The following is a 25609-nucleotide window of genomic DNA, read 5'->3' as shown; positions in this document are numbered from 1 at the left end:
ATAGGACAGCAGCTACTCACATAAGAACAGAAGGAAATCCATCTTCTGACACATCAGAAGTAAAACTGTAGGCCATTCCAAGACACAGTGTATTTGTAGAATTTAGTTATTGCAAGTATGAACTGGCATCTGAGAAAGGATTTTCAACACATCAACTTCAGTACCCAGGAGTTACACTCTTTATGCCAAAGTCCCCCTTCTTCCCTAAAGCTTTTGGAATATAGTTACAATGCTTTTAATACAAAGACTGTGTCCATCACTTCCTTGTGTTAAGCACAAGTTGGCCTTCACAAATTAACATTCCTGAAAATTCACTGAAAAAAAAAATAGATGATATTGATTGTTTTTATTTGTCATCAATTACTTTTCTCACCAAACAGAAAAAAGAAGAGAGAAAAATGGAGCTGCTGCCTTAAGTCACAGTTTCTGTTAATTGACTATAATCCACCTGCATTTTCAGGTTAATGTAGATCTAACTAAATCCTTTCCATGGTAGGACAGGGCAATCTTTTTGCCATTTAATTTCTGGATATAGTGCGTTTAGCTAAAAAGTAGGTAAGATTCTTCTTAGTTTACTATTAAGATGAATATCCTGATCTCCAGTTGACACTAGGTCTTGCAACAAGGGTCCTGTTGCAAGAGCTGGTCAGGAGCTTTAAATTTCACTCTTTCTGCAGTAATTCTTCATCATCTCCTGCCGCAGCAGTACAAATCTCTTAAAACTCAAAACAGTAGTGCAAAGGCTAGAGTTTCAGAAGAGATCCAAAACTGGAACAGACAATCTCAAAGCCCCAGCCAGATCAAAGACCAAAGAAAAACAACGCAAGTTCCAATGTCCTGGTGCTCGCAGGCAGGGGAGCACTGTTAACGCTGCTGCCAGTGTACAAAATAAGTGTGTTAAGAAGTATACCAGCCCAGCCAAAACCACACCCTCAGCTCAACTCTGTGCTCTTCCTGCTGGGTTTATATTCCCACCCTCCAGAGCATGGCTGCCTAATATCAATTACCCTCTATTTTAGCAGGATCTTTGGATAGCAGTACTGACAAACCTAATTGCTATCAGCTGTAAGGCCTCTAGCTGCTGGAAATGGGCTTTTAACCTCCACTATGCCAGGCTATCCAACAGTAATCGTCATTATCCTCTTCATCTCTGTTGAAAAAGCTTTTGCTATCATTTGATCCTGCTTATTTATATCCTGCAAAAGAATTGATACTAGATTTTAAATTCTAGAAGAATTAGACATTAAATTAAAAGAACTAGATATTAAATTCTAGCATGTGTTGATGAAGTACATCTAGGTACTTCCTATTTACTACCAAAACATTCCCTTCCTAATGACAAAAGGGAGATGTGCTGTTGCAAGCCCTCAATGCAGGGTGGCAAGAAAACAGCTGCTTTAGTAAGTGGGCTTTATTTATATTTTTATTTAAAGTGTATGTTCTATACCACAATAAATCTAGAAATGAGTTTCTCAGCTGACTATTAAATTAAATGTGTATTTTAACATTAGGCTTCCATGTTTGCTGTGGCGTTTTGGGAGAGCATGAATAGTTATTTCTACAGTTTATAAACCCAGAAGTGAGTTGCCTGGAACTTCCTTAATGCCCCAAAAAGGATTAAAATTAAGAGTATATTCCTTTTCAGGACAATGTGTATATCTCCTTATGCTTTATGTCTGCTATGTTTTGTCTGAGTGTCCCACAGAAATAACCACTCACAGTAAAAATCTCTGCATTCCAACCTAGAGTAACTGTTTGATTACTTCGAGATCATTCTGCAGTGCAATGTATCACAAAGGGATAAAACAGAAAATGGGGGCTGGAGGAGTGAATTTAATAGAGCCAGTATTTGTTTCTTGCTGTGCAAATAACTTTTTTTTTTAAACTTTAGAAATTCCCACATAAGAAGCAATAAACTATGCCTTCCAAATTCATGTAGTACACCAAAAATGTCTAAGTGCAGTATTTTAAAATATCAAGTACTACATCATTATGTGCTTACATTTTCACATGCATATAATATAAATCTGGCAGCAGTCAAAATGCTGGCAGTGTGTGTGAGCTAACAGAGCATGCATTCTCAGGAATGAATCATGAAAGTCCATCTCTTATTTACTACACTTACTTCTTCTAAGCCCATAAAACACAGTGAATCCACCAACAGAAAGAGCCAGAAGAAACCTTTTGACCTTGTGGCTTTCCTTTTCAAGCCTTTGAGCACACTCTGACCACCTTCTCTCCCTAGTTTCTTCCCTTTTAGCCCTTTTAGCCTTTGATTCGCCTTTTAGCAAGCCAGTTCAGGATAACCTTGGCTAAAGAATCCTCAGGTGGCATTGTATGAATGAATTTTGACTTAACGTCATCCTTTCTGAAATGACCAAGGCTTCAGGCCAGCATCTAGGCTGTTGCTCTTACGAGTCTGGCAGTAGCCCTGTTTTAGGTATTTAAAATTCCTCATGACCTGCTGTATGTTTCCATCCCTGACTTACAAGGCTGTACTATAAATAGGAAATTGGTAAGTGTGTAAAATCACTGATCTGTACACCACATAATCCCACAATCAGCTGCCCTGTCTGAACTGATAGGGGAAAAAGCCATAGAGTAAGGAGGAAAAGTGGTGAAAGACAGGAAATACCACCAGGTAGTACTATGGGTAGGGACTTTACTGGAGAGCAAAGACCCCATTTACCTCCACTCAGCCACAGACTGGATGACTCATTCCTTATGAGTACAAAAGGCCAAGTCAAAAGGCCAAGGTAGTTGTAGGACAAAATTTTATATAGTTTATTATCAACCACTTCATAAATGTATACGTTGGCAAAAAGACCACTGAAGCTGCATTTTATTCATTTTCCTGTTGTTTTGTGTACTCTGCAATATGGGCCTAAGTGTATTGGCTGAAACTCAGAGACTCTAATCCCACAGCTTCTTCCAATGGTTGTTAAACACTTCCAAAAACTGTGTATTTGAAAAAGCAATGTCCCTTCATATAAAAAAAAAATTGTTTTGAAAGTGTTGGGACTTCTTCATAGAAGCTCCAAAGTTTCAGTTATACATTCTCTTAAATTTATTTAAACACTACTTTTTAATGAGAAAAAGTCTTGCATTTTGTTAATTTCTAAAGCACCTATGAATTACTTTCATTAATGTTGCTAATTTTGGGATCCCCCATCCCTGACAGCACTTGGACAAAGGAATGCAATATATAAATATGCTGATCAATAACGCATCATGACCTTAAAAAGGTAATCAAAATGTTACTGGATAAGAAATAGGTATTAGGGAGTGACTAAATCATTCAGTACAGTTTATTATATAGCTTCAGACAGGAGCAATCCTTATCAAATAGGAAGTATTTTACTGTTGTGTGAGATTTAGAATTCTGACATACTTTAAAATTTACTTAGACCTAATGCATCATGACAAATGGAATTTCATCCTATTTCTCTTGAATAACCTGATAGGATAGAACTGGTCTTTGTTTTGAAAAATTGGGATAAGAAAATAGTGAATATCTACTTATTGATTAAAGGCATATCAGAACAAAGCATTTTCATAGCAAATTCTGAGGCTCTAGCTGAAAATGTATGTGATTGTGTTATAAAGGACTTTTTTAAAATTTAGGTATTTGATTCTTGCCATATAAGTTTTATAGATTAAGAGTACAAATATATTGTTTTTATGTATATTAAGAAGATTCTTAATATATTAACAATTACAGATTATCGATAGCCATAGAATGGATAGGTTCCAGAGAATGGCTTTTATGATCTAATATTCTAAAAATAATCATAAGATGTCAGATACTTAGGAAACAACAGTTACAGTTCTGTTTTAGAACCCTACTGAAGCACTGTAAATTGTACAAGTGTAAATCCAGTATGAAGCTGAATCACATCCTCAGTGTCAGAAATGTATTTTCCGTACTTGCTAGTCAACTTTGTCTCAGTGTATGTCTTTATCTATTACACTACACTGACAATTTACGCTGCATTTCCTGTTTTAAGTTTTCTTTTGGTTTGTTTTTAGTAGGACTTAAAGAAAAGAAGAGGAAGGTTAAAAAGATCCTCAAAGTAGCTGAGTGATATAGTGATTAGCAGATACTTGAAACTGAGAAGAATCAATTTTTCATTTCAAAATGTCGTTTTCCTGGTAGGATAAATCACATTAAAAAAAAAAAGTTCTCCAGAATATCCTCCTACTGTTTTGTTTTAGTGAAAGAAACCTTTTACACTGAGTCTTTAAAAATATTCTGCATGAAATAAAAAATATATATTTATTTACACAGCCTCAATTCAATCTACTCCTGGGGTATTGTTATTGGAATATGTGATTCTTCAAAATTACATTGGATTTTGTCCTATTCCTGTGACTTTTGGAATTAGTATACAGGCAGGAGACTGAAGAAGATGATGCATTCAGTCATCCACATGAAGTACTCTGGAATTATGCAGTTCAACTGGGCACTTAACACAGGTTTCCTTACAGACATCCATCATTTCGGATGTCTGTAAACAAAACAATCTCAGGCTAGGTCTATGGTGCAGTCAAAGGCATTAGGGCCGCTAATGTGAATGTAGCCAAGCTTGAGTTAAATTAGCTAGCTCTGGGACTGACAAAAGAGCACAACACAGAACTTTACCGAGGTAAACTCACAGATATTTACCCTGATTTCTAAAATGGAGTGTTGCAGCTGCCCCTGAGTTCCAGGCTGCTGCCCCTAAGTTGCCATCTGTTACTAAACTAGCAAACATAAGGCTAGCTAAGAATGTCTGCTTAGACCTGTAGTCACACTTTAGCTACCACAGAGATGCATCTTACTTGGTCTAATAATAGTAAGGTAGAACTTTTATGTATTGAAAGATATAGGATGCCCCAAAGCAGATCTTGGATGTGATGACCCAAAGTGGAATCAGTCAAATATGATACTTTGGTTAGAGGCAGTATGTCAGTCAGGGTGATGGATGTCGCTTGTTGGATGTAACGCTAAATATATACATCCAAAAAATGAGTGCTAAAGAAATAAATAGTCTAGAATCTGCTCAGTTGTGTTGTAAGCTTTGCGAATTAATATCAAAGATCCCCTATAGAATTCACCAGCATTGTTTCAAATATTTTTTTCCTTTAAGCGCTTCTGTTTACTTGTTAACATACCAGAGACATATCAGATTTGTCTGTATCACTACATTTCATCATTAAAGTGGATTTGTGTTTTCCACATTATTTCATTGTACAAAAAGCATGAAAATAATTCTCTCTAGAATTAAAAACAAAATTAAAAAGCAATCCTATAACCTCATTCATTAGTGACATAGAATGATGTTTTACATACCAGAATAACAAGGTCCTCTTGATACCACTGTTATCTCTTTCTGATGCTTGCATGCAGCTCTCCTAAGGAAGCACTCATTTTGGTAAGTGTCACCATTTGATCCACAAACAGGAATATAATTTGTGTGACACTGAAAAAGAAATTTTAAGGCAACTCAGTCCTACAAGATCATAGGAATAATCTCAGATACATAACTATCATCCCGTATATTAACATGTATGTATGATGTTGGTAATAAATTATCATTCTGTTCACTAAAGGAAAAAAATTAAAAGTTAGCTTCTCTACCACTGTAGGTTTGCCTCTCAGACCACTGAAATAATAGTCCAACTCCATATGAACATACTAACTCACTAAAAAAAATATATTTAAATAACTGAAAACCTTTAGTGGGTCTCAAAAATGATTGGAGGGAATATGACAAGCATCTACAAGGATCTGGAGGATAAACACACCAAGCAAAGAGAAGACTTCTTCAATATAGCAGAAGAATGTATGACTAGAAACTGAGGGATAAAACTGGACAAAGGAGAATTTAAAGTGAACATTGTTTAAGGGGGAGGGAAATTGCTGATCTTTTTGGTCATACAATTGTCTTTCAAGGGAGATGGAAAAAACCACCATCCTCATTTAGTTCATGAGTATCATAAGCCCGTTCTTCTCTGTCAATAACTTTTGTACTGCTATTTAGAAAAAAATTGAGTTCACAAGTCATTAGGGTTGGTATATTTTTTTTTAAAAAAAAAAGGAAGAAGAGAAAATTTAGCATTTGGACTGATTTATTCAGGGACAGCCTGCATTTTACCATTCCTTACATTCTAAGACAGACAATGATGGGCCTCATATATATAATGTATTCAAAAATATTCTGGGAAACATACTGGAACAGCCATTCCACCTGGCAGCAGTGAATGATAGGTCACTTCCTACCAACCTGAATCTCCAAGGTTGGATATTCTTGATATGGAAAAACAGACATTTTCATATTTGGGGCTTATAAGATAACATTAATTCTAGACATCTTTGGCACATTTAAAACCCCATGGGGTTGGGGGAAGAGAAAAAAAAAAAAACAGTAATAAACAAAGATGCCATCTAGTCCCAAAATTTACACGTCTTAAACATGAACAAACTAGTGAAAGAGAGCTGACACACAGAGAAAGATGTTATTTAAGCTAAACTGTCCCAAACAGTAGCAACAATTTCTCTGTGAGTGAAAATTCTGGCATACAAAACCCTCAAAATATCCAATTCCAATAACAAAATATCCTTCCTCCTTTGTCATCGTTCCAAAGATTACCAACAGAGACTGAAATAAGCATGCAGAAATGGAAATAAATCATCTGCCAGTTTTGTGATACTTTCATTTATTGAATAGCTTGCAGACATTTTATCATACCCATCCGTCCTATCATATCTCACACTGAACGGTCAGCATTAGTGAATAAATAAAAATGAGATTTATTTTTTAAGAGAACAATGCTTTCCAATAGATAATTCTCAATTAATTCTAAAAGTTGTCCAGTGGTGTTTAAAAGTAGACAGTTTCTGTGTGTACCTTTTTTTCAAAGTTTGATAATTCTTTAGTGAAATTTCTGGATATCCACCACTGGATGTTGTCTATTGCTTTTCTTTTATTTAAATTCTATAAAATTCCATATAAATTGCAGCAAAAGACTTAAAAGTTTGCTAAACATTTTCTTCGTCACCTCACAGTCATTAATAAAAACAGAGGTATCCTTCGTAATGGCTAGGGCTGAAGGGGAGGATATCAAGGCTACTGCAAGCAGAGCACAGAACCCTTACAAGAATACTTTAGCACCTCTGCTAGATCTGATTTGACATTTTAATTTTGGAACCTTAAACTTCAGTTTATAATTTGAGTAGATGACATGGCACGGCAGAGAAAGCCTTCAAATTGTTCAGAAAAGCAGAGTCTAGCAGAGCTCTTGCTGCCATGACATTACATGTGTTTCAACGACAAAACTATCCATCATTAATTTCTGAAGAGGATCCTAAGAGGAAAATCTATGATCATTACTACTTGAAGTTTTAAAAGACTAGAATTTAAGAAATGATACTAGGCTAGGCACGGCTACACATTCAGATTCTCCCAGGCAGAGAGACTTTTTTAGTATAAGAGGCTGGAGAAGGAACGGTGATTCAGACTGAAAGGAAACTGAGATCTATATGCACTTTCTTGAATTTGAAGGACGTATCGTGCTAGGTTTTGCCTTAGATAAGAGCAGCTGGCTCTTAAAAATAGTGCCCTTTTTTCACCAAAACGGCCCATTCTCAGGCAGCCAGCAAAGCCAAGCTCATTAGCCTTGCACCTGGTGACGGCGCAACAGGACTTCCTTCAACAGGAAAATCCTCAGCTGACCAGCACTGAAATCTGAGAGAATTTTAGTTTGGCAATTCTCCTTCCAGAATGCATATTTTTTTAAGCTGCAATGGATCAGACCAATGGTTTGATTTAGCCAAGATTCTGTCTCCAGCTGTGAGGATCAGAAATACTCTTTATGTCCTTATCTCCCCCCATTCTCTTTGCAGTGTGTTCTGAACTGAACCGTTTTACACAGTTTTGTCCAAATCCTTTTCCAGATCTTCTAAGGTCACCAAAAGAAAAAATCTAACAAGCTGTTGGATGATTTTGCATGTAGATATGCAAAAGCCCTAATGGTTTGGGCTGGGATTTTTTTGAGGGGAGGATTTTAGAGGTGCTAGTTTCAGCTGTATAATTCAAGAGGAAAGCTCGAGGAGGAATTCAAGATGCTATTATCTTGCTTAGGCTTGTACCTTAGACTACAAGGCAAGTTTTTCATGAAATAGAAAGAAGCTTTTTAATGAAACTATCAAATTTACCACCTCTACAAAATAAAACAAAACCTTTCCTTAGCCTAGAGTTTATTTTCTTTGCATTTTTAATCATTACTGAGTTCTGATTCTATTATCTTCATAAATAAAAGTTACAGCTAGAGTGAAGGCTATTATTGCTTTCTCCTAAGCATTTGTTAGCATTTTAAGAAGCAATCAGATCCCTTTGTTCTCATAGGAGGTAAGTTAAAGAATGCACCCACCTAGACTGCGCTACATTTAGAGCCAGTGATACCCTAAAATAGATTTTTAAGGTTTTAGGAATTAAACTTGTGTAAGATCACATGTCCACTGATGCTAGTCTGGTTCCTCTTGATTTATAATTTATTGTAAACAGAATACAAGTTTATTCTTAAAAAAGGATAAGCCTCCCTATAGGTGATTAATAACACTGAGAACTCCTGCAGTTTCACCAGGAGTCTCATAAAATTTAGTATTTTTATCCTGGCTATTAATTATGAAAACAAAGAATCTAAGTATTCTCTTTTATCTATAAAGAATGGGGAGGGGACTGTTTACCATGTTGGTTATAAAAAGGTATGAACTATGCATATTAAAAACCTAAATATCAGTAAGTCAAAAATGTGAATTTGATATTTACTAACTTTTAAGAGTTCAGAGGATTTTTTAAAATTAAATCTCACTATTTTTTTCGGAGTCAGGCTAATTCACCACTTTCCATGAAGAAACTTTGTGATCACTGGTAATTCTGTTATTATCTGATTTTCACTTGCACACGCACAGTGCCAAAGTATGTTTTTCGGACTTCTGTACTTTCCTCCTCTTTCAGTCCACTTTAAATGCAGTTTTTGTTATTATTTTCGGCACACAGGAATTGAAGATATTGTGGCTCATGTCTCAGAAGAAGGACATGGAATTTGGTGCCTGACAAAATACACACCTTGCCCCTATGATTTGACTAGGAGATTCTGTGGTGCAGAGAAACATGCCAAGAGAACTATCTAAGTAAGAAATTCAACTAGCAGAGTGCAGAAGAATTTCCAAATACTAATCTTACCATGAGTTAAATCATAACTTCATCTAGGTCATCTTCCTTCTCATCTCAGGTCTCAGGGGCACAATGAGATGAAGGGAGAGCACAGAAATAGCAGGTATGATCCAGTGCTCACTGACCCTGACAGAAAGGGCCATGGGTGTCAGACATATGGCAGCCTCCCTTTACTCTGTGATTCAGACCGACTTAACAAAACTTAACAGGGAACTGATGTGGTCATACTCCCCAAATGCTCTTTGAGCACAACCAGTTGTGCTCAGCCTGTGCTCATGTATAAATAAATATAATTAAAAACCTGAAGAATTAGGATATTACTGGATTATACAAGCATTTTGATCAGTGAAATTTTTGAAATTGCCTTTCTAGTAATACATGAATACACCAGAAAAAGTGGGCAGGAAAATCACCCAAAAAAGAGGAAAAAATCCTTACCTGAAACTGACATGCACATTTCAAGCCATCGCTGCCTTCTTTGCACACCCCTCCATATTTACATGATGATTCATCACACACTCTTACATCAGGGTCTCTTACATTTAACTCTACAAGAAAAAAAGAAAGAGAGAAAAGAAACTGTAACATGGGTAATTTTTGAGACTATACAATCTGTCTTACACCCACTGAATCTTTCCACTCCTTCCTCTCCCCTACAGAAACTGAAGGAAAAAAAGGTAGAATTGTCACATCCTCTGTGCTGAACTGGCCACATCCTATTCCTAGAGAGGGAGGTTCATTTCACTGGCAGAACAGGCACGGCTAATTTCTGCTTCATGACACAAACAGCTTCAGGGCATGTACAAGTATATTCTGCCAAAATCGTGTTTTGTGTACTCCACTCCTTGTAGGAGTCAGGACCCTTAAACAAGCAGCAGTTTGTATTTCTCACCCAATATATCTTTTTACCTGACTTGCCACAGAGATTCTGAAAGAAAGACTGAAATTCTGAGGAAACTTATTCAGAATTTTTCTGTGTTGTATTCTAATCTATAGGTAATCTGCACTATCGTCTTTCATATTAACAATACCTTTACATTCGTATATAGAATAATATAATTTACTGTAGGACCAGAACCACTTGTCTTAGCTGCTACATAGAAATATATAAAAATAAAGTATATCCTGCTTCAGTGAACTTATTGGAGAGGTATCGACTTGAGGAGCACAAAGAAAGAAAGAGACTGTATAAATCAATGCACTCAACAAGCACAACAGCTGCTTAACTGGTGTCAAGTTTTTTGGGCATCACATCCACAGGTAGTTTTGAAGGAGGTTAAATATACTCTTCTGATATTTTATTTGAACTGTATTTAGGAGAAAGAACAATAAAAGGTACAGGTGGGAAGCATTCAATTTTATCCAAAATACAATCTTGCTAGACTCAGTTGAATAGCATTGTTACCGTTGATTGCAACGAAAAAATGAAAATAATACTGTCGGAAAATGCTTTTAAGAGGATATTTTGTGTTGACTCAAGTGAGAAATCTCCAGAACTCTATGATAATATGACTAACAGGTTTAGAGCTGTATGTTTTGAAGTATTTTCTCTAACTCTTAGTAAGCAAACTCTATCCAAATGATTGCGTTAAGGAAAACACTGCAAAATTGCCATTCAGAAACTGTGAAATATAGTTCATATAATATGAAAAACTAGTTCATATAATATGCATAAATATTTAAATATTATAAATTTATATTGTAAAATTGTGTTATACATAAATATATAGTATATATTTAAACATATATCGTATATATGTATAATAATTTTTATATATTATTTTGATATCTAATATATATTTAATATATATAATAATAAATATAATAATTTTTAAATATATATATTTAATAATACTTTCAATATAATAAGTCATAGCATTAAAGTTATAGGAGTATAACTCAACAGAACACCCAGTGGTAAGTCCTGCATTTTCTTAGACATGACAAAAAATTCTAAAAAATATAAGGCCAAAAAATACATTTTTTCTTTATGTCCATCACTCCTGAAGATATAAATGAGCATGATGTCTATGCCATTTGATGGTTAGATATCCTGGTTGCCATACCAACCATGCACATGTGTTCTATAATGTTATGTTGCCATTTATTAAATGCGATTTCTTCACTGTAGGACCTAAGTTAATATGAAAGAACATTGCAGATTTTCTTTTCTTGTGTTCGTAATTTGAACACAAGGAAATTGTGAAGGAAATGTCTTTCCCCTCATGAAGATCTATTCTACGAACAAACTATCAAGATAAAGAAGAAATGATGGTCAGACCCAAGGGAAGAATGTACCTTTTGCTGATACTGCATTTCAGAGAACATAATTTATAAAAGAGAAAAAACGGTTGGATAAATTACAGAGCTAGGAACTTGCAAAATCCTATTCTTATGTGCCTGGGAAACTAAGCATATATGGTTCCAATTCTGAATGCCCCCATTCTCAAAATGGCTGTATTCGACTGCTATGCACGAGCTTGCCTGACACCCTATATGAATGAAGGAAACCCTAAGGCAGCTCTAATCCATGCCTGAATGGCTAAGTGATTTCCATTGACACATCTGTACCATGCAGGCTTGCTATCAACTCGTGTCTATTCTCCATGCTCATGTATTTGACTCCAGTTTGTCCACGCCTGGTCCTTGCTGCCCCACAGAGGTTTCTTTGAAGCTATCCACCCACCTGGTTGCTAGGAGTCTTTTCTGTAGAGGACAGATATAACTTTTTAGCCTGGGAGGGGCAGGATCCAGGGTGAATCAAAAGCACTCCCCAGCTAGCATTTCAGCAACAGGATGACAGGTACTTGTGCCTAATGTAGCTACTGCTCGAACTACAATAGTTATTGATAAGTGAAAGATGTTAAAGCAAAATTAGAATAGGAAGAATGAAGATGGGGCAGGGAATCAGCCCTTGCCCCCTCAACATAATGAACTGAGACTTCATTTTAGCAGAAATATCCTCAGGAGAAATTAAGGTGACAGGAAGGACAGTTATAATTCAATTTTAGGGTGAATTCTTTCATAGAAATTATAAACACTGATTATAAGCTTCTTTGCATAAGAGAAGAACTCTCAACAAGTAATGAACTGTTACAGATCATTCAAAGATCAGAAGCCATCATGATACTCCAAAACTATATGAAAGACAAGATGTCCTGGTGACTGATAAAAATGTAAAAATAAGAATGAATGTTAACAGAATGATTTGACGAGTAACCGTAGATGTCTGGCATGTGTAATATATGAATTTCTCTTTCTTGAATAGAATCCCCATCAAAAAAAAAAAAGAATTAAGGAGTTTATGTAATATTCCCAGAAGGTTGGAATATGTCAGAAAGGACTTACAAAGCACATAAAAACATAAAATCATAGAATCATTAAGGTTAGAAAAAGCCTTTGAGTTCATCGAGTCCAACCATAAGCCCTTCAACACCCTGCCTGTTACACCATGTCCCTAAGAGCCTCATCTCCATGTTCCATGCCAGGGACAGTATATCCACCACTTCCTTGGGCAGCCTGTTCCAATGCTTCACCACCCTTTCTGTGTAGAAATTTCTCCTAATATCTAACCCGAAGCTCCCCTGCTGCAATTTGAGGCCATTTCTTCTTGTCCTGTTTTTGTTTGGTATTTTGGAGAAGCCCACGACCTCACTACAACCTCCATTCAGGTAGTTGTAGAGAGCGATAAGGTCTCCCCTGACCCTCCTCTTTTCCACAATAACCCTAGCTCCCTCAGGCTCCCCTCATAAGGCCTGTGCTCTAGCCCTTTCACCAGCTTCATTGCCCTTCTTTGAACAAGCTCCAGCACCTCAATTTCCTTCTTGTAGTGAGAGGCCCAAAAGTGAACACAGAATTCGAAGAGTGGCCTGAGCAGTGCCAAGTACAGGGTGGGGACGATCACTTCCCTAGTCCTGCTGGCTACACTGTTCCTGATACCTACCAGGAGGCTATTGGCCTTCTTGGTCACCTCGGTACACTGCTGCCTCATGCTCAGACGGCTGTCGGCCGACACCCCCAGATCCTTTTCTGCCGTGCAGCTCTTCAGCCACTCTGCCCCAAGCCTGTAGCGCTGCATGGGGTTGTTGTGACTGAAGTGCAGGACTTGGCTCTTGGCTTTCTTGAATCTCATGTGGTTGGCCGCAGCCCATCCATCTAGCCTGTTCCGATCCTGCTGTAGAACCTTCCTACCCTCATGCACATTAACTCTTCCTCCCTGTTTGGTATCATCTGCAAACTTACTGAGGGTGCACTCAATCCCCTCATCCAGATCATCAATAAATATAATAAAGAGGACCAACCCCAACACTCACCCCTGGGGAGCACGGCTCGTGATCAGGTCACCAGCTGGATTTAACTCCATTCACCACCAGCCTCTGAGCCTGGTCTTCACCCAGCAAAGAGTACATCTTTCTAAGCCCTGAGCTGTCAGCTTCTCCAGGAGAAGGCAGTGGGAGACTGTTTCGAAGGCCTAACTGAAGTAGACCATGTCCACAGCCTTTCCCTCACCCACTAGGTGGGTCACCTGCTCATAGAAAGAGATCAGGTTGGTAAGGCAGGATCTGCCTTTCATGAACCCATATTGGCTGGGCCTGATCCCTTGGTTGTCACACACATGCTGTGTACTTGCCCTCAAGATGATCTGGTCCATAACTTTCCCCGATATCAAGGTCAGGCTGGCAGGTCTGTATTTCCCTGGATCCTCCATCTGACCCTTCTTGTAGATGAGGGTCACGCTGGCAAGTCTGCAGTCATCTAGGTCCTCCTGTTGACCAGGACTGCTGATGATGATAGAGAGCGGCTTGGTGAGCACTTCTGCCAGCTCTCTCAGAACCCTCAGGTGGAGCCCATCTGGCCCCAAAGACTTGTGAGTGCCCAGGTGGTGTAGCAGGTCACTGACTGTTTCCTCCTGAATTATGGGGAGTTTCTTCTGCTCTCCATAGGTGTCTTCCAGCTCAGGGGGCCAAGTACCTTGAGGATAAATGTGTGTACCTTGAGGATAACAGGATGTTAAAGACTGAGGCAAAGAAGTCATTAAGTACCTCAGCCTTATCCTCATCCTTCGTGATGACGTTCCCTGCTGCATCCAGTAAAGAATGGAAGTTCGCCTTGGCCCTCCTTTTCTTGATAATGTATCTGTAAAAATATTTTTTGTTGTCTTTTGCTGTGGTGGCCAGATTGAGTTCCATCTGAGCTTTTGTCTTCCTAATTTCCTCCCTACATATCCTAATGACATCCTTGTACTCTTCCCAAGTTGCTGTCCCCTTCTTCTAAAGGTGATAGACTTCTCTTTTTTTGCCCAGTCTCAGCAATAGTTGCCTATTCAGCCAGGCCTGTCTTCTTCCCCTCCGGCTTGTCTTTTGGCATACGGGGACAGCCTGCTCCTGCAACTTTAAGATTTCCTTCTTGAGAAAAGTCCATCTTGGACCCCTTTGCTCTTCAGGACTGTTTCTATGATCCTGATCCATAAGCACTCAATTTTTCCCACTTGGGAGTCCATGCAATCAAAATGCTCCCTAATATACAGCAGTACTCCCCATTCATTCCTTCCTTGCCTGTCCCTTCTGAAGAGTCTGTAGTCATCCATTGTAGCACTCCAGTCATGACAGTGGTCCCACTATGTTTCAGTGATAGCAACTATGTCATAGTTTTCCTGATGCACTGTTTCCTCTAGCTCCTCCTGTTTGTTTCCCATGCTGTATGCATTGGTTTAGATGTACTTCAGCTGTGCTACTGAGCTTTCCTCCAAACCTGGCATGCTGACTGTAGGCTCATCACTAGCAATCCCAGTTTTATCACCCTCCTCTAGTTTAAAAACCTAAACCTAGTTTAAATCCCTCTCAATGAGCCATGCCAACTCCTAGGCAAGGATTCTTTTTCCCCTGAAAGACAGGTGAACCCTGTCTCTTGCCAGGAGGCCCGGTGCCATAAAGACTGCCCCATGATCGAAAAATTCGTAGCCATCTGTTGAGCAGGTGGCTTTTCCTATTCCTCTCACCATCCTTCCCTGACACTGAGGCGGTAGAGAACACCACCTGTGCACCCACTCCCCTCAACTAATCTCCCCCAAAATCCATTTTGTTGGACTTCAGACTTCTCTGAGCAACTTCATTGCTGCCAACCTGGAAGAGCAATAGCTGACAGTAGTCAGAGGGCTGTATAAGACCTGTGACCCTTTTTGTGATGTCTCTTAGCTGGGCCCCAGAGAGGCAACAGACCTCCCTGCATATTGGTCCCTCTGTTCTCCTCTGAATGGTGTCACCCACAAGAGTTACCCTTCTTTTCTTTTTGGTAGAGGCAGTCTTAAGGCATAGGCTTGGCTGCCTTACCGTAGACAACCCCCCCTTGGTCCATGTCCTCATCTAGCTGTCCCTCTAGCTCCAGGGCTTCATACCTATTGCATATGGTCACCTGAGGAGGTCATGTGGGCAAGGAGGGGATTTTCCTGCCACCTCAAGCAGGGACCTGTTTCCATGCTTCCTTGTTTCTTAATTCCGTCTCCTCTGCCCTATAGCAAGAGGGTGTGGGGGGATTCTCAGATAGATTAGGAGTGTACCTCCAGTCCATTTCTTGAGTTGACTGCAGGGTGTGACTTCACCTCTTTCTCGCATTCTCTGATGGCATTCCTACCTCCTCCTTCAGTGATGCTACCAGGCTAAGCAGTTATACCTAATGCAGGTGTTGTCTCTGCTAATCCCTGGTAACATTGGGAAGCTCAGACACTCCCTGCAGCTGGAGACCTGGACTACCGCATGTACGTGTGGCAGCTCACCATGTAGCTAATGGCTTTGGATAATTTGTTATATATTTCTTTAACTTCTATCACAACTAATTTCCAAGACTTTGACAAATTTAAATAAGAGAAAACCATGATACATTGCATACAGAGAGAAGAAAGTAGTAATCCATCAACTCACAGAAGAAAATATATTCAGTGTAATTAAATCACGCTTCCAAATTTATGATAATATTAATCTCCAAAGACCTGAAATGAGGTATTCCAAATGATTTCCTAGTATCTCTTTGTTCTGCGAAAACAGTTCCTGATAGTGTGAAGCCTGATGTGCACATAGTACTTTTCAGGGATTTGGCTGCAAAGACCCATGTCAAAATCTTTTTGTTTTTCTTTCTTGCTTTTCAAATAAATTCATCTTGTGATAATCTGAGACATCACTAAAAATCAAGTAAAATATTTTCCATTTTGTCTCCACTCAGAGAATTCAAAATATAGCTCAACAGGAATAACTGGAGATTGCCTTTTTGGCTGTGTCCTCAAAGTGTGCTCTTTTGAGGCCTGAGCTTTTGGCAGCAACGTGAATTACACATGTTAAAACTAGGAACCTGAAGGTGAAACCCCATTTGCAGTTCAAGCACATAACACATCTGCTGGATGCCTAAAGAATAAATGAAATTTACAGGGGACAAATCCAGTAGTTTCATAAGCAAATTGTTCTTTAAGAAGTCATTGTCTCCTGAGCTTAGCATTACTACATAAAGGAAAAAAACATCCACCTTTTCCCTGTTGGAAATGAGCAGAAATATTTACTAAAACTGCTGCCAGCTTTGGACCTCTTCAGTACTTCTCCTGCACCTGAGAAAAAACCCTGTCTGTCTGTCTGTCTTTTCTGCTTCCTATGGAAAAGAACTCCACCTCAGAAACTGCCATGACCACTCCCACTTCCTCATGACTTGCACATTTGCTTGTAAAGGGAGAGGAGTTTGCATTTTTCTCATCAGAGGGAAAGGGCAAGATAGTGTGGGAAACCTTGCTGCTGCTCTTCTACCCTTCAAACTGTTTTTTATGAAGCCAAGGCTTCATATGATGAAGCTTGTGTCTCTTGGAGGTCATACACACACACAGAGATAGACCTAGGAAAGTTCAGAAAAGGTCTGATACTGTAGAGTCAGAAGAACCCCTGAAATTATGAAGAATACCAAGAGTGGTCAGCATCTGCCTGGGAAAAGATAGCAGTGTATGGGCCAGGTTGGTCAGACGAGTAATTATGCTGTGGGGTGGTATGCTACAGTCCACAAAGTGTACCCTGAGCAAGTAGTAGGTTGAGTAGTCAAGCTAACCAAAGAGAGTCAAAATCTGAACAGCAAAATCTGAGCTACTCACTTTGAGGAGTCACAGTGTTATGATTCCAGATTGGAATCTCTGGCTTGGATTGTTCTGAGTTTGGAAAACTATTTCAGTCTGCTTGGAGGATTTAATAGGAAAATTTACAAAATGGAAAAAAAAAAAGTTTTTAAAAAAGGCTTTTTTTCATCCCATAAGGAGGAAAAGGAACAACAACTTGCTCCCATATGGAAGCTGCTGAATTGAGCATGCCTTAAATCAAACTTTTGAATAAAACCTCGCTTGGCAGTTTCTTTCTTTGTTCCAACAAAGATCACCCCCAGAGATAGGCCTATGCCTCTGCTGTTCCCAGGGACAACCTGTCAACTTAAAACATGAAGGTGGCATCACATGTAAATAAAATCGCCACAGAAAAAGATTCTCGAGGGAAATTTTTGAAGACCCTTAGGATACTCATCTTAGGATTCATCTTATTGCAGATCTTCAACTCCCCACTGGCTTCTACAACCTCTCTCTTTCACTTCCCTCCTTTAGCCAATCTTTACTGCAAAATTGCTACCCTTTCTCTGATCCTCTCAGAACAACAGAGCAATATTCAAGGCGCTGCTTCGACTTTAAAAACTGAAATAAGAAGTTTAAGGGGAAAAACAAAATCTCAATGAACTTGCCATTGAAGAAGCAAGGACCAAGCCTTAGCAGAGTCTGAAAAGCAGTATTCCCTTTACTGGCTTAATGTTACCCTAGCAATAAGATTACCTAAGAACAGCTTTTCTCTGGAAACTGTGTGACATTTTTTAAGATAGTGAAATGATGTGTTAAGGGTTCTAATTTCTGCTGAAGAAATGTGAAACAATCCTTCCCCTCCTCCTCTTCCTCCCAAAAGATTGGAAACTAAGATTCTTTGCATATTGTATTTTTCTCCCATCAGCTTTAGCATGCCACATGCATTGACATTTTCCTCACAGTACCACAACTTCTGTGTTATGTTTCTGTAACAAAATGCGAAACTAGGAGCCAAATTCACCTAGCACAACAAATGTTACAAGTATTTTTTCATGCCTATGCAATGAAGATGATTTAAATAAGTTAGCACATACTACTTAGCCTTGTAAATTTGCCACCAGCACTAAGAAAATATCTAGTAAAATATCTTCTGTGCTTTTTTTTTCATATCTCATGTCTGTAAAATGTTTCACTTGCACATAATTCAATTTAGAACACAGTGTTTTAGCAGCTCCTGCTCTCACCATAGTCTCCTTTTACAGCAAAGAACAGAATGCATATGTGCTGCTAAAGTGATTAGTATTCCTGCACACAATAGGAAACCATAGAAAATTTCAACTAGCACTCACACAGCAAGGTAACAAGATTGGCTTTGAACTTGAGTCGCCCACACTGCAATTATTCACATTACCAGTATACCTCCAACTAACTCTGTTCAATGTGCAAAAGTAGGGAGAGTGTCATAGTGATGAGTAGGTGGATGACAGATCTGCCAAAATATTGAATTCGTTCTATGGTGCATTTCTGTTTCCATCAGACAAAAATTGTAGAGAAAGTTGAGGGACTTTTTATTTTTATATTCTTAGGTGAATATTTCAGCAATTGTACAAAGCAACTAGCTGTGCAATTAGTTGAAAACAATAAAAGGATGTAGTGAGTACCTTAAATGTTTGCTCTCTCACAAATGCCTTTGTTTGCATCAAGGTCAAATAGCATCCTGGACGCATTGGCCTCAAAACTTGTTTATCAACCAGAAATTTATATAAAAATTTACTTACTATAAAAAATGTTGAATATGATTATACAAGGTTATCATAAATAAATAATATGTCATTGTGTATTTTTGTCTAAAACAAAATATTCAAAAAGAAACATGCTTATATGCATAATTTACAAAGAAATTGATTACAACATTTATTGCTACACTTATTACTAATCTTAAATCTAGTTTCTAAGGAAACCAAGGCTGTGCAAGAAAAATGACACTCAAAATGATTCTCTGACATCTATTTTTCCAGTAAGTTCTGCACTCCCTGGGCAATATGAGCCAAATCTGACAAAGACAGAGACCTCAAAGATAATGAACTTTCTACAAATTTATGAAAAATATCTCCAGCTGCCTGCAGAAGGGCCCAAATCGAGTTGATAATGCAAAGAGTTGAGGAGATGTATATGTGGCTAAGCTCAGGGTATAGAATCACAAACTCAGAGCTACTTAATTTCCTTATACACTGTGACCTAAAAATATAGGCTTTGCTCACTTAAACATAGTCACATGGATGAACATAGACTTTTTAGGACTGTTCAGATTATACACTGCACAGGAACCACTATGCAAAGGGAACCTGTAGCATTAACTTTTATGGCCTAAATGCCCATAATTGTATTACTTCTGCTTTTATTTTCCAAAATTGCAAGATATCCTGGTAAAATAGATCTTCCCAAATAAAATGTCCAATATCTACCCAAGGGAACCTCTTCCATGCCACAGGTGTAGCCTATATCAGATACAAGGTTTCATCTTATATTTAAGACCAGAAATTGATTACCAAGGAAATATATAGGGATAACTGATCTATTGCTCAGTTTCAGGAGGAAGTGGCTAAATGCTGCTTCCCAAATAAAGAGATGCACTTTGGTAAAAGAAAACTCAAAAACAGTAATCTTAGCAAACCAAGCATGCTTCAGCTTGCTGGATTGCTATGATATTTTTCATTTGCATATATTATGCTGTTAATTCCTGACTGTTGTGGAATATGTGCATGTACAGTCAGTGGAAAAATGTTATCTTGTTTGTTCTTCAGTGCCTACTTGCTCTCTCTCTCTGTCTGATGCTTAAATGTCCATATGGTAAATAATAGATGCTCAAATACTCAAAACATTTCCAGCTAGGTTAGTGCTCTGTCATTCATCTCTACTTGCTCCTGTATTGGAGTTTTAACCTCTTTCCTATGATTACTATCAGCGTAGGAGTCAAGCAGGCAAACATATTGCTCCTAAGAAAGTGATAGCTTTTTTTTTCCTGAAGAAATTTTCTAAGGCTAATTACAAAACAAAGTGAACCTTTTAGTCCTGTTCATAAAGAAAATTAATAATTATTCTACAGTGCAATGAAAAAAAAATCCAAAACAACACCTTTCATTTTAACTAAGAATATAGTAGTTTCACTCCTTAAGAACTCGAAGACCTGAGAAAAGTAAATTAATGAAAAAGTAAATTAATGAAAAAAAAATATGAAGTGACTGGTTAGCCTCCCTAACCATTTTTTTTTCTTAGATCGTAAGTGATATATGAAACTCAAAGTGATTCAGAATTGCAAAAGAGATTTGGACAACTTCTGATCCCATTATCCCATTTCTGGCACAAAATTTGAATACACTGCTTTGCATAGGGGTCTGTTTGCCAGATGAAGAGCTGCGGTTGAGGCCTTATGTCTTGCAGAACCTTCACAATTACAGTATTTGTTTATAGATGAATGAGGAGTGGATCTAAACAACTGTAGAGCTAAAAGCCCCACTGCCTTTTTTTTTTTTCCAGAATAGAAACAGTTCTTTGATGTAATGAAAACATTGCCTTTCTATAAAGGTTTACGTTATCTCTGCTTCCCAGTCCCTTCAGATCTGTATCCTGCTATGTCAGAAAAGGTAGCATTCACCTCTGTGAGTAACAGCAAAGAAAGCAACAAAAGTGCCTGGTCATTACTTTTTTCTTGGTGAAAGAACTGAAGTCAATGTAAACTTGACTAGATCATAAGCTTATACATTTACTTCACACTGAAGTTATATTAACATACGCTAGATTTCAATGTTCTTGGAGCTCCAGCATGAAGCTGGAGTGGTTTCCACTCCAATTCAGAGCACAAAATTGATATAGTTTTAAGAAACCATAAAAACTCAGTAGTACCACCCAAGAGTTAGAATATTTACTCCACCAACAAAAATAGCCGGACCTTAAAAAAGGTTACTATTTTTTATCTGTCGGACTTTTAGATAATGAAATATTAATAAAATAGAAGTGTGAACCTTTCTGAAACAATGAGAGATGTGGATAGCTCTGATTCTGTATACAGACTTACATTTTCCTCTAAAAAAACTAGGTTTTTGTGTCTTTTTTTTTCTGTCTTATTTTTTAAAGACATTGAGTAGATTGCGAAATCAAGTCAGTAAACACTACATTAATTTCATCACCTTCCCTTTTCCTTATTCTTCATATGGTTTCAAAGTCAGAGAGATGTCTAAAGAGCAGATGAATCTTGATCCTTCAGAGCACCACAAGCAATGCTCACAGCAGTGGGACAGCCTCAGTGCTTGTTGTGTAATAATACACAACATCATTTACATCTACATACATTTTTCGTTTATAGTAGATAATTTACATCTACTTTTCCTTTTAGGGAACCATTTTCTTGTGGCTTATTTTCAAAGCTTTAAAATAAATCCTAAAGTGACTTTTTTAAAATAAGAGATCACCTCATGGTAATAAAAAAGTAGCACAATGAAAACTTTTTTTTTTCCATGGACTTGTGCAATTAAACCAATATATAGTAGTAGAATAGACTATACAGCACAAATCAGTTGTTTATTATACATACTCTGTATATTGCTGTGACAGATGTGCTTCTTCCCCAGCTCAACCCAACTTATCACAAGTAGTCCTATTCAGGTGTTAACTACCACATTATCTGATCCTGGTAGTTGCCTCCCTGATTTCTTCCCCCACCCAGACATTAACCATCAATAACAGTTCTGATGGCTGCATCCTGCTGGGGAGATAAGGCTAACTGTGAGTACACTTGCCAACAGTCATTTCTGAATTGAAAGAATGACTGTAAGTCAATCTTCTTATCCCATAAATATGAGGACAGTCCAAGAGCCCACTGAGCTCTCCTTGCATTGCAGCAGGCTGGGGATTGAGCAGGGATGCATCTCAAGGATACTCCTTGAGGTTAAGAGATCCTTCCCACTACAGATTCGTGGTAAGTGTCTATAGTGTGCTTCTCTTTCTGAACTTGTAAACTTAGCTTTGCAAGTGCACAAATCCCTTAGTCAAACTGTTGACTGGGTCTGGGACTAGGATTGGATCCAGCTGCACGCAGACTCCTCTCAGGAGTTTGGAAAGCAAGGGGGTCCAATCTGAATCGCATGACCCAATGGGAGGGTGTCCTTGGTAATTATGTGTGTATCTTGAACCTCCATGCAGTAAATAATAAGTGACCTTGCCATATAATCTCGTGAAACCATTGTCATTATCAATAAATCCTATTCCTATTTCTTCACGAATAAAGTGCATTGTGTCACTCACCCCCACCACCATTCTCTTGGTGACAATTGCCTGGATTAGAACTGAGTGCAAAAAAAAAAAAAAAAAAAGGATTTCTCTCATGGGAAAAGCATAAATCATTGAAATATGTAAACAGAAAAATAATTGAATACATATATATGAATATTTTTTTTCCATAAATTCCATCCCTTTTCAATAATAGTGTTTTAGTATTCTGTATCATGTTCAGATCTGTATCTGTACAGTGCTCCCATGCTACTTTTCCATTCTTCCTAAAAAGACAGAAGAAAATATCTAGAATGAAAAATCCATTCCTTTCCCATTTATAAAAACAAGAAAAACAGTTGGACTTTTGGCAAAATTTCTAGGAAAATATTATTTTCTACACAACGATTTTGGATGAGGAACATCAATCAAATCTATTTGAAATTAAATTTTACTATTGTATATACATAATCTCAAGCTCCAATCCTATATAACTTTAAACAGAGACTTAACCTTGAGCACCTGTGTGTTCTAAAACTAAGTGGAACTGATCGTGTATAAGATTATGAAAGCATTTAAATAATTGCAGGATCAGGGGCAGAAGAAATTATTGAGGACCTATTTTTTAATAATTAATAGGACTAGGATTTTGGCCTATGGGGAACAAATGCAGAACTACTGTGTGGAGAAGTAATTTAAGAAGTATTTTTATTTTATTTATTTCTCTTATTTGAAAGCTTCCATTAAAAGTGTCAGAAAAATCTGACAAGTTGTCAATTAATATATTAATCTACAGTTAATTATTCAATATCTCAGGTGCTGCTATCTGAAAGACGATTTGATAGCTGAAGTTTAAAATGTGGCCCCTAAATAGCTTGAATTTAAGCATTATTCATCACTTCCGATCATTATCATTAATGACTGTGTGAAATATTGCAATACCTAGAGGCTGCAGTGAAGGTCAGATTCCCATTCCAAATTACATGGATAAAAGCTAATCCATAAATTCTGACATAAACAGAGAAGTCATATAAATTCTGACAAAAAATAGATATTATCACATCCATTTCACTGGATGAGGCAGAAAGTTATACAGAGGTAAAACGCTTCATCAAGGGTCAGTGATGGCTTCTGTAGAAGGTCAAGCCAACATACCACATCAGGACTTATTCCTCTCAAATTGTTTTTCTGCAAAACTATCTTTTCTCAGCTTGCTCACCTTTTCTCTAGTAAAAAAGCTTTTGATACAAAATACGGGAAATCCTTATAATCACTGCAATACAACAGAAACAAAAGACTTACAGAGAATGTGTTTGTCAGGTTAAAAAGTGAGAGAAAAATGAATGTTAACTCACTAAGGCTACTAATGATAACTGAAGAGGGATGTTGCTGCAGCTTCTACAATTCACCTGCGATATTCAAATAGTAGATAATCACTGCTCAGAATTCAAAATAAAGCACAATAAGGATATTGCCACACCCAGAAATGTGTTCTGTTAGGAATAACACTTTCCAAACATGCTAGCAAGTAACTCTTCTGAAGATGCCTAGAGTAACATTTTTTCCTCAGACATTTTTAAGGCTTTTCAAGATTCTGGAAACTTTAAACCAATACTAAGTCTTTTCTACGTTCATAGAAAAGGGAAGAGCCATCCAAAGACATGCACAAGGATCAAAAAAAAAAAAAAAAAAAAAAACTAAATTTTATGTATGGATAGTCTCTCAGCTGTAGCAGAACATGGAGGATACAAATTAGACTTGACAGTTCAAGTTTTGTCACAAGACAGGAAAACCTTTGCCTCAGATCAGAATTTCAAATTAGTTAGTAGTGACTGAAACCCATTTGTTATCTGAAACAATTTGACTTGACCTCACTAAAGAAAATCAGTGAAATATTTCCCATGTCACAAGTAGCTGTTCAGTGCTACTTCTGCAAACAATTCTGGCAACTCTGCAGAGATGGACCACTAACTCCAATGAAATAAAATAACAAACAGATTAGCAGGTGGATTTAAGGCCTTATATGTCAAAGTACATGAAATTGCAACTACCTGTTTGCACTAGAAATTCCTATGTTAATAGACGCTAACATAGCTGAGAGAAAGGAAAATCTTATGGAAAACAGCCTTCTTACTGTGGTAATAATTACAAACATTTTTAATAATCTCAATCATGTCCCCTGTGCATGATCTCCATTAATGCTGGTGGTTTACACACAGGATTACTGAAGAGCCAGGGAAAGTAAAAACAGCTGGAAATATCTTCCCTTCAGCTCCCAATGTTGTTCATACTAGTTTCACAAAAACAATACCTTGCTTGTAACCAAGTGAGTAGAAACCAGAAGGGCTTGCTGTCCCTCTCTTGTATTCTATTTCCAGCAGCTGTACATTCAAAATTTTGCTAAGCATTAAATTCACTCAGAAAGCCTTTTCTAAGAGAAATGATATAGTATTGAACTGTTGCAGCTGTGGAGACAGATGACAGCATGCCAAAACTCCAAGAACAATTTTAGATTAGAAATCTAGTTATCTACTATAGGTAGAAAAATACTTTTCATACCCAGGCTCCTCCCTTAGTATTGTAAGCATCCTTTTGTATTTTTCCTGGTACTGGACAAATGTGATGTTTTGTGCAATCATATGCTTTCTGACTATTTCTCATTTGCAACTGATAGCACTAAAATATGATTTAGCAATTACTCAGTCTGCAACAAAGTGCAGTAGTACTTTGCAAAAACCTGCTTACATGTACTTGTGACTCAAAATAGGCAAAGTTCAACAGGAAGAACATTATGTTTTTTTTTCATCAAGATCATTCTAACTAGCTCTTCAGTCGCAATTATACCAAATTTCATTTTAAATATTAAGATTTTTTTAAACGATTTCTTTAAGAGGTATGAAAAGCAAATGGAGAGAGGGCTCTTCTCAGAAAGGCGTTATTGGTATAAGAATGTTATAAAATTAACTATAAATATATATGTGGAAATTTATTATTAATGTTTACATGAATATTGTCAATATTTTGTATACACTTTTGTATAATT

The 25609-nt window shown here is 37.5% G+C and overlaps 1 protein-coding gene across 1 annotated transcript in view; it reads right to left on the bottom strand.

The window, feature by feature from the left end:
* TMEFF1 (transmembrane protein with EGF like and two follistatin like domains 1) overlaps positions 1-25609 on the bottom strand; it is a 99297-nt gene that overhangs the window by 36500 nt on the left and 37188 nt on the right. The window contains exons 2-3 of the mRNA XM_088531363.1: positions 9657-9766; positions 5333-5462 (exon numbers count right to left, since the gene is read on the bottom strand). Of these exons, the coding sequence (XP_088387489.1) occupies positions 5333-5462; positions 9657-9766 (240 nt within the window). The remainder of the gene's footprint in view (positions 1-5332; positions 5463-9656; positions 9767-25609) is intronic.

Source organism: Tinamus guttatus, unplaced genomic scaffold (genome assembly GCF_059628265.1).
Source record: "Tinamus guttatus ecotype Peru unplaced genomic scaffold, ASM5962826v1 Tinamus_guttatus_pri_ptg000409l, whole genome shotgun sequence".
Taxonomy (NCBI): domain Eukaryota; kingdom Metazoa; phylum Chordata; class Aves; order Tinamiformes; family Tinamidae; genus Tinamus; species Tinamus guttatus.
The sequence above is the reverse complement of the archived record's forward strand: the minus strand, read 5'-3'. Positions and strand labels throughout refer to the sequence as shown.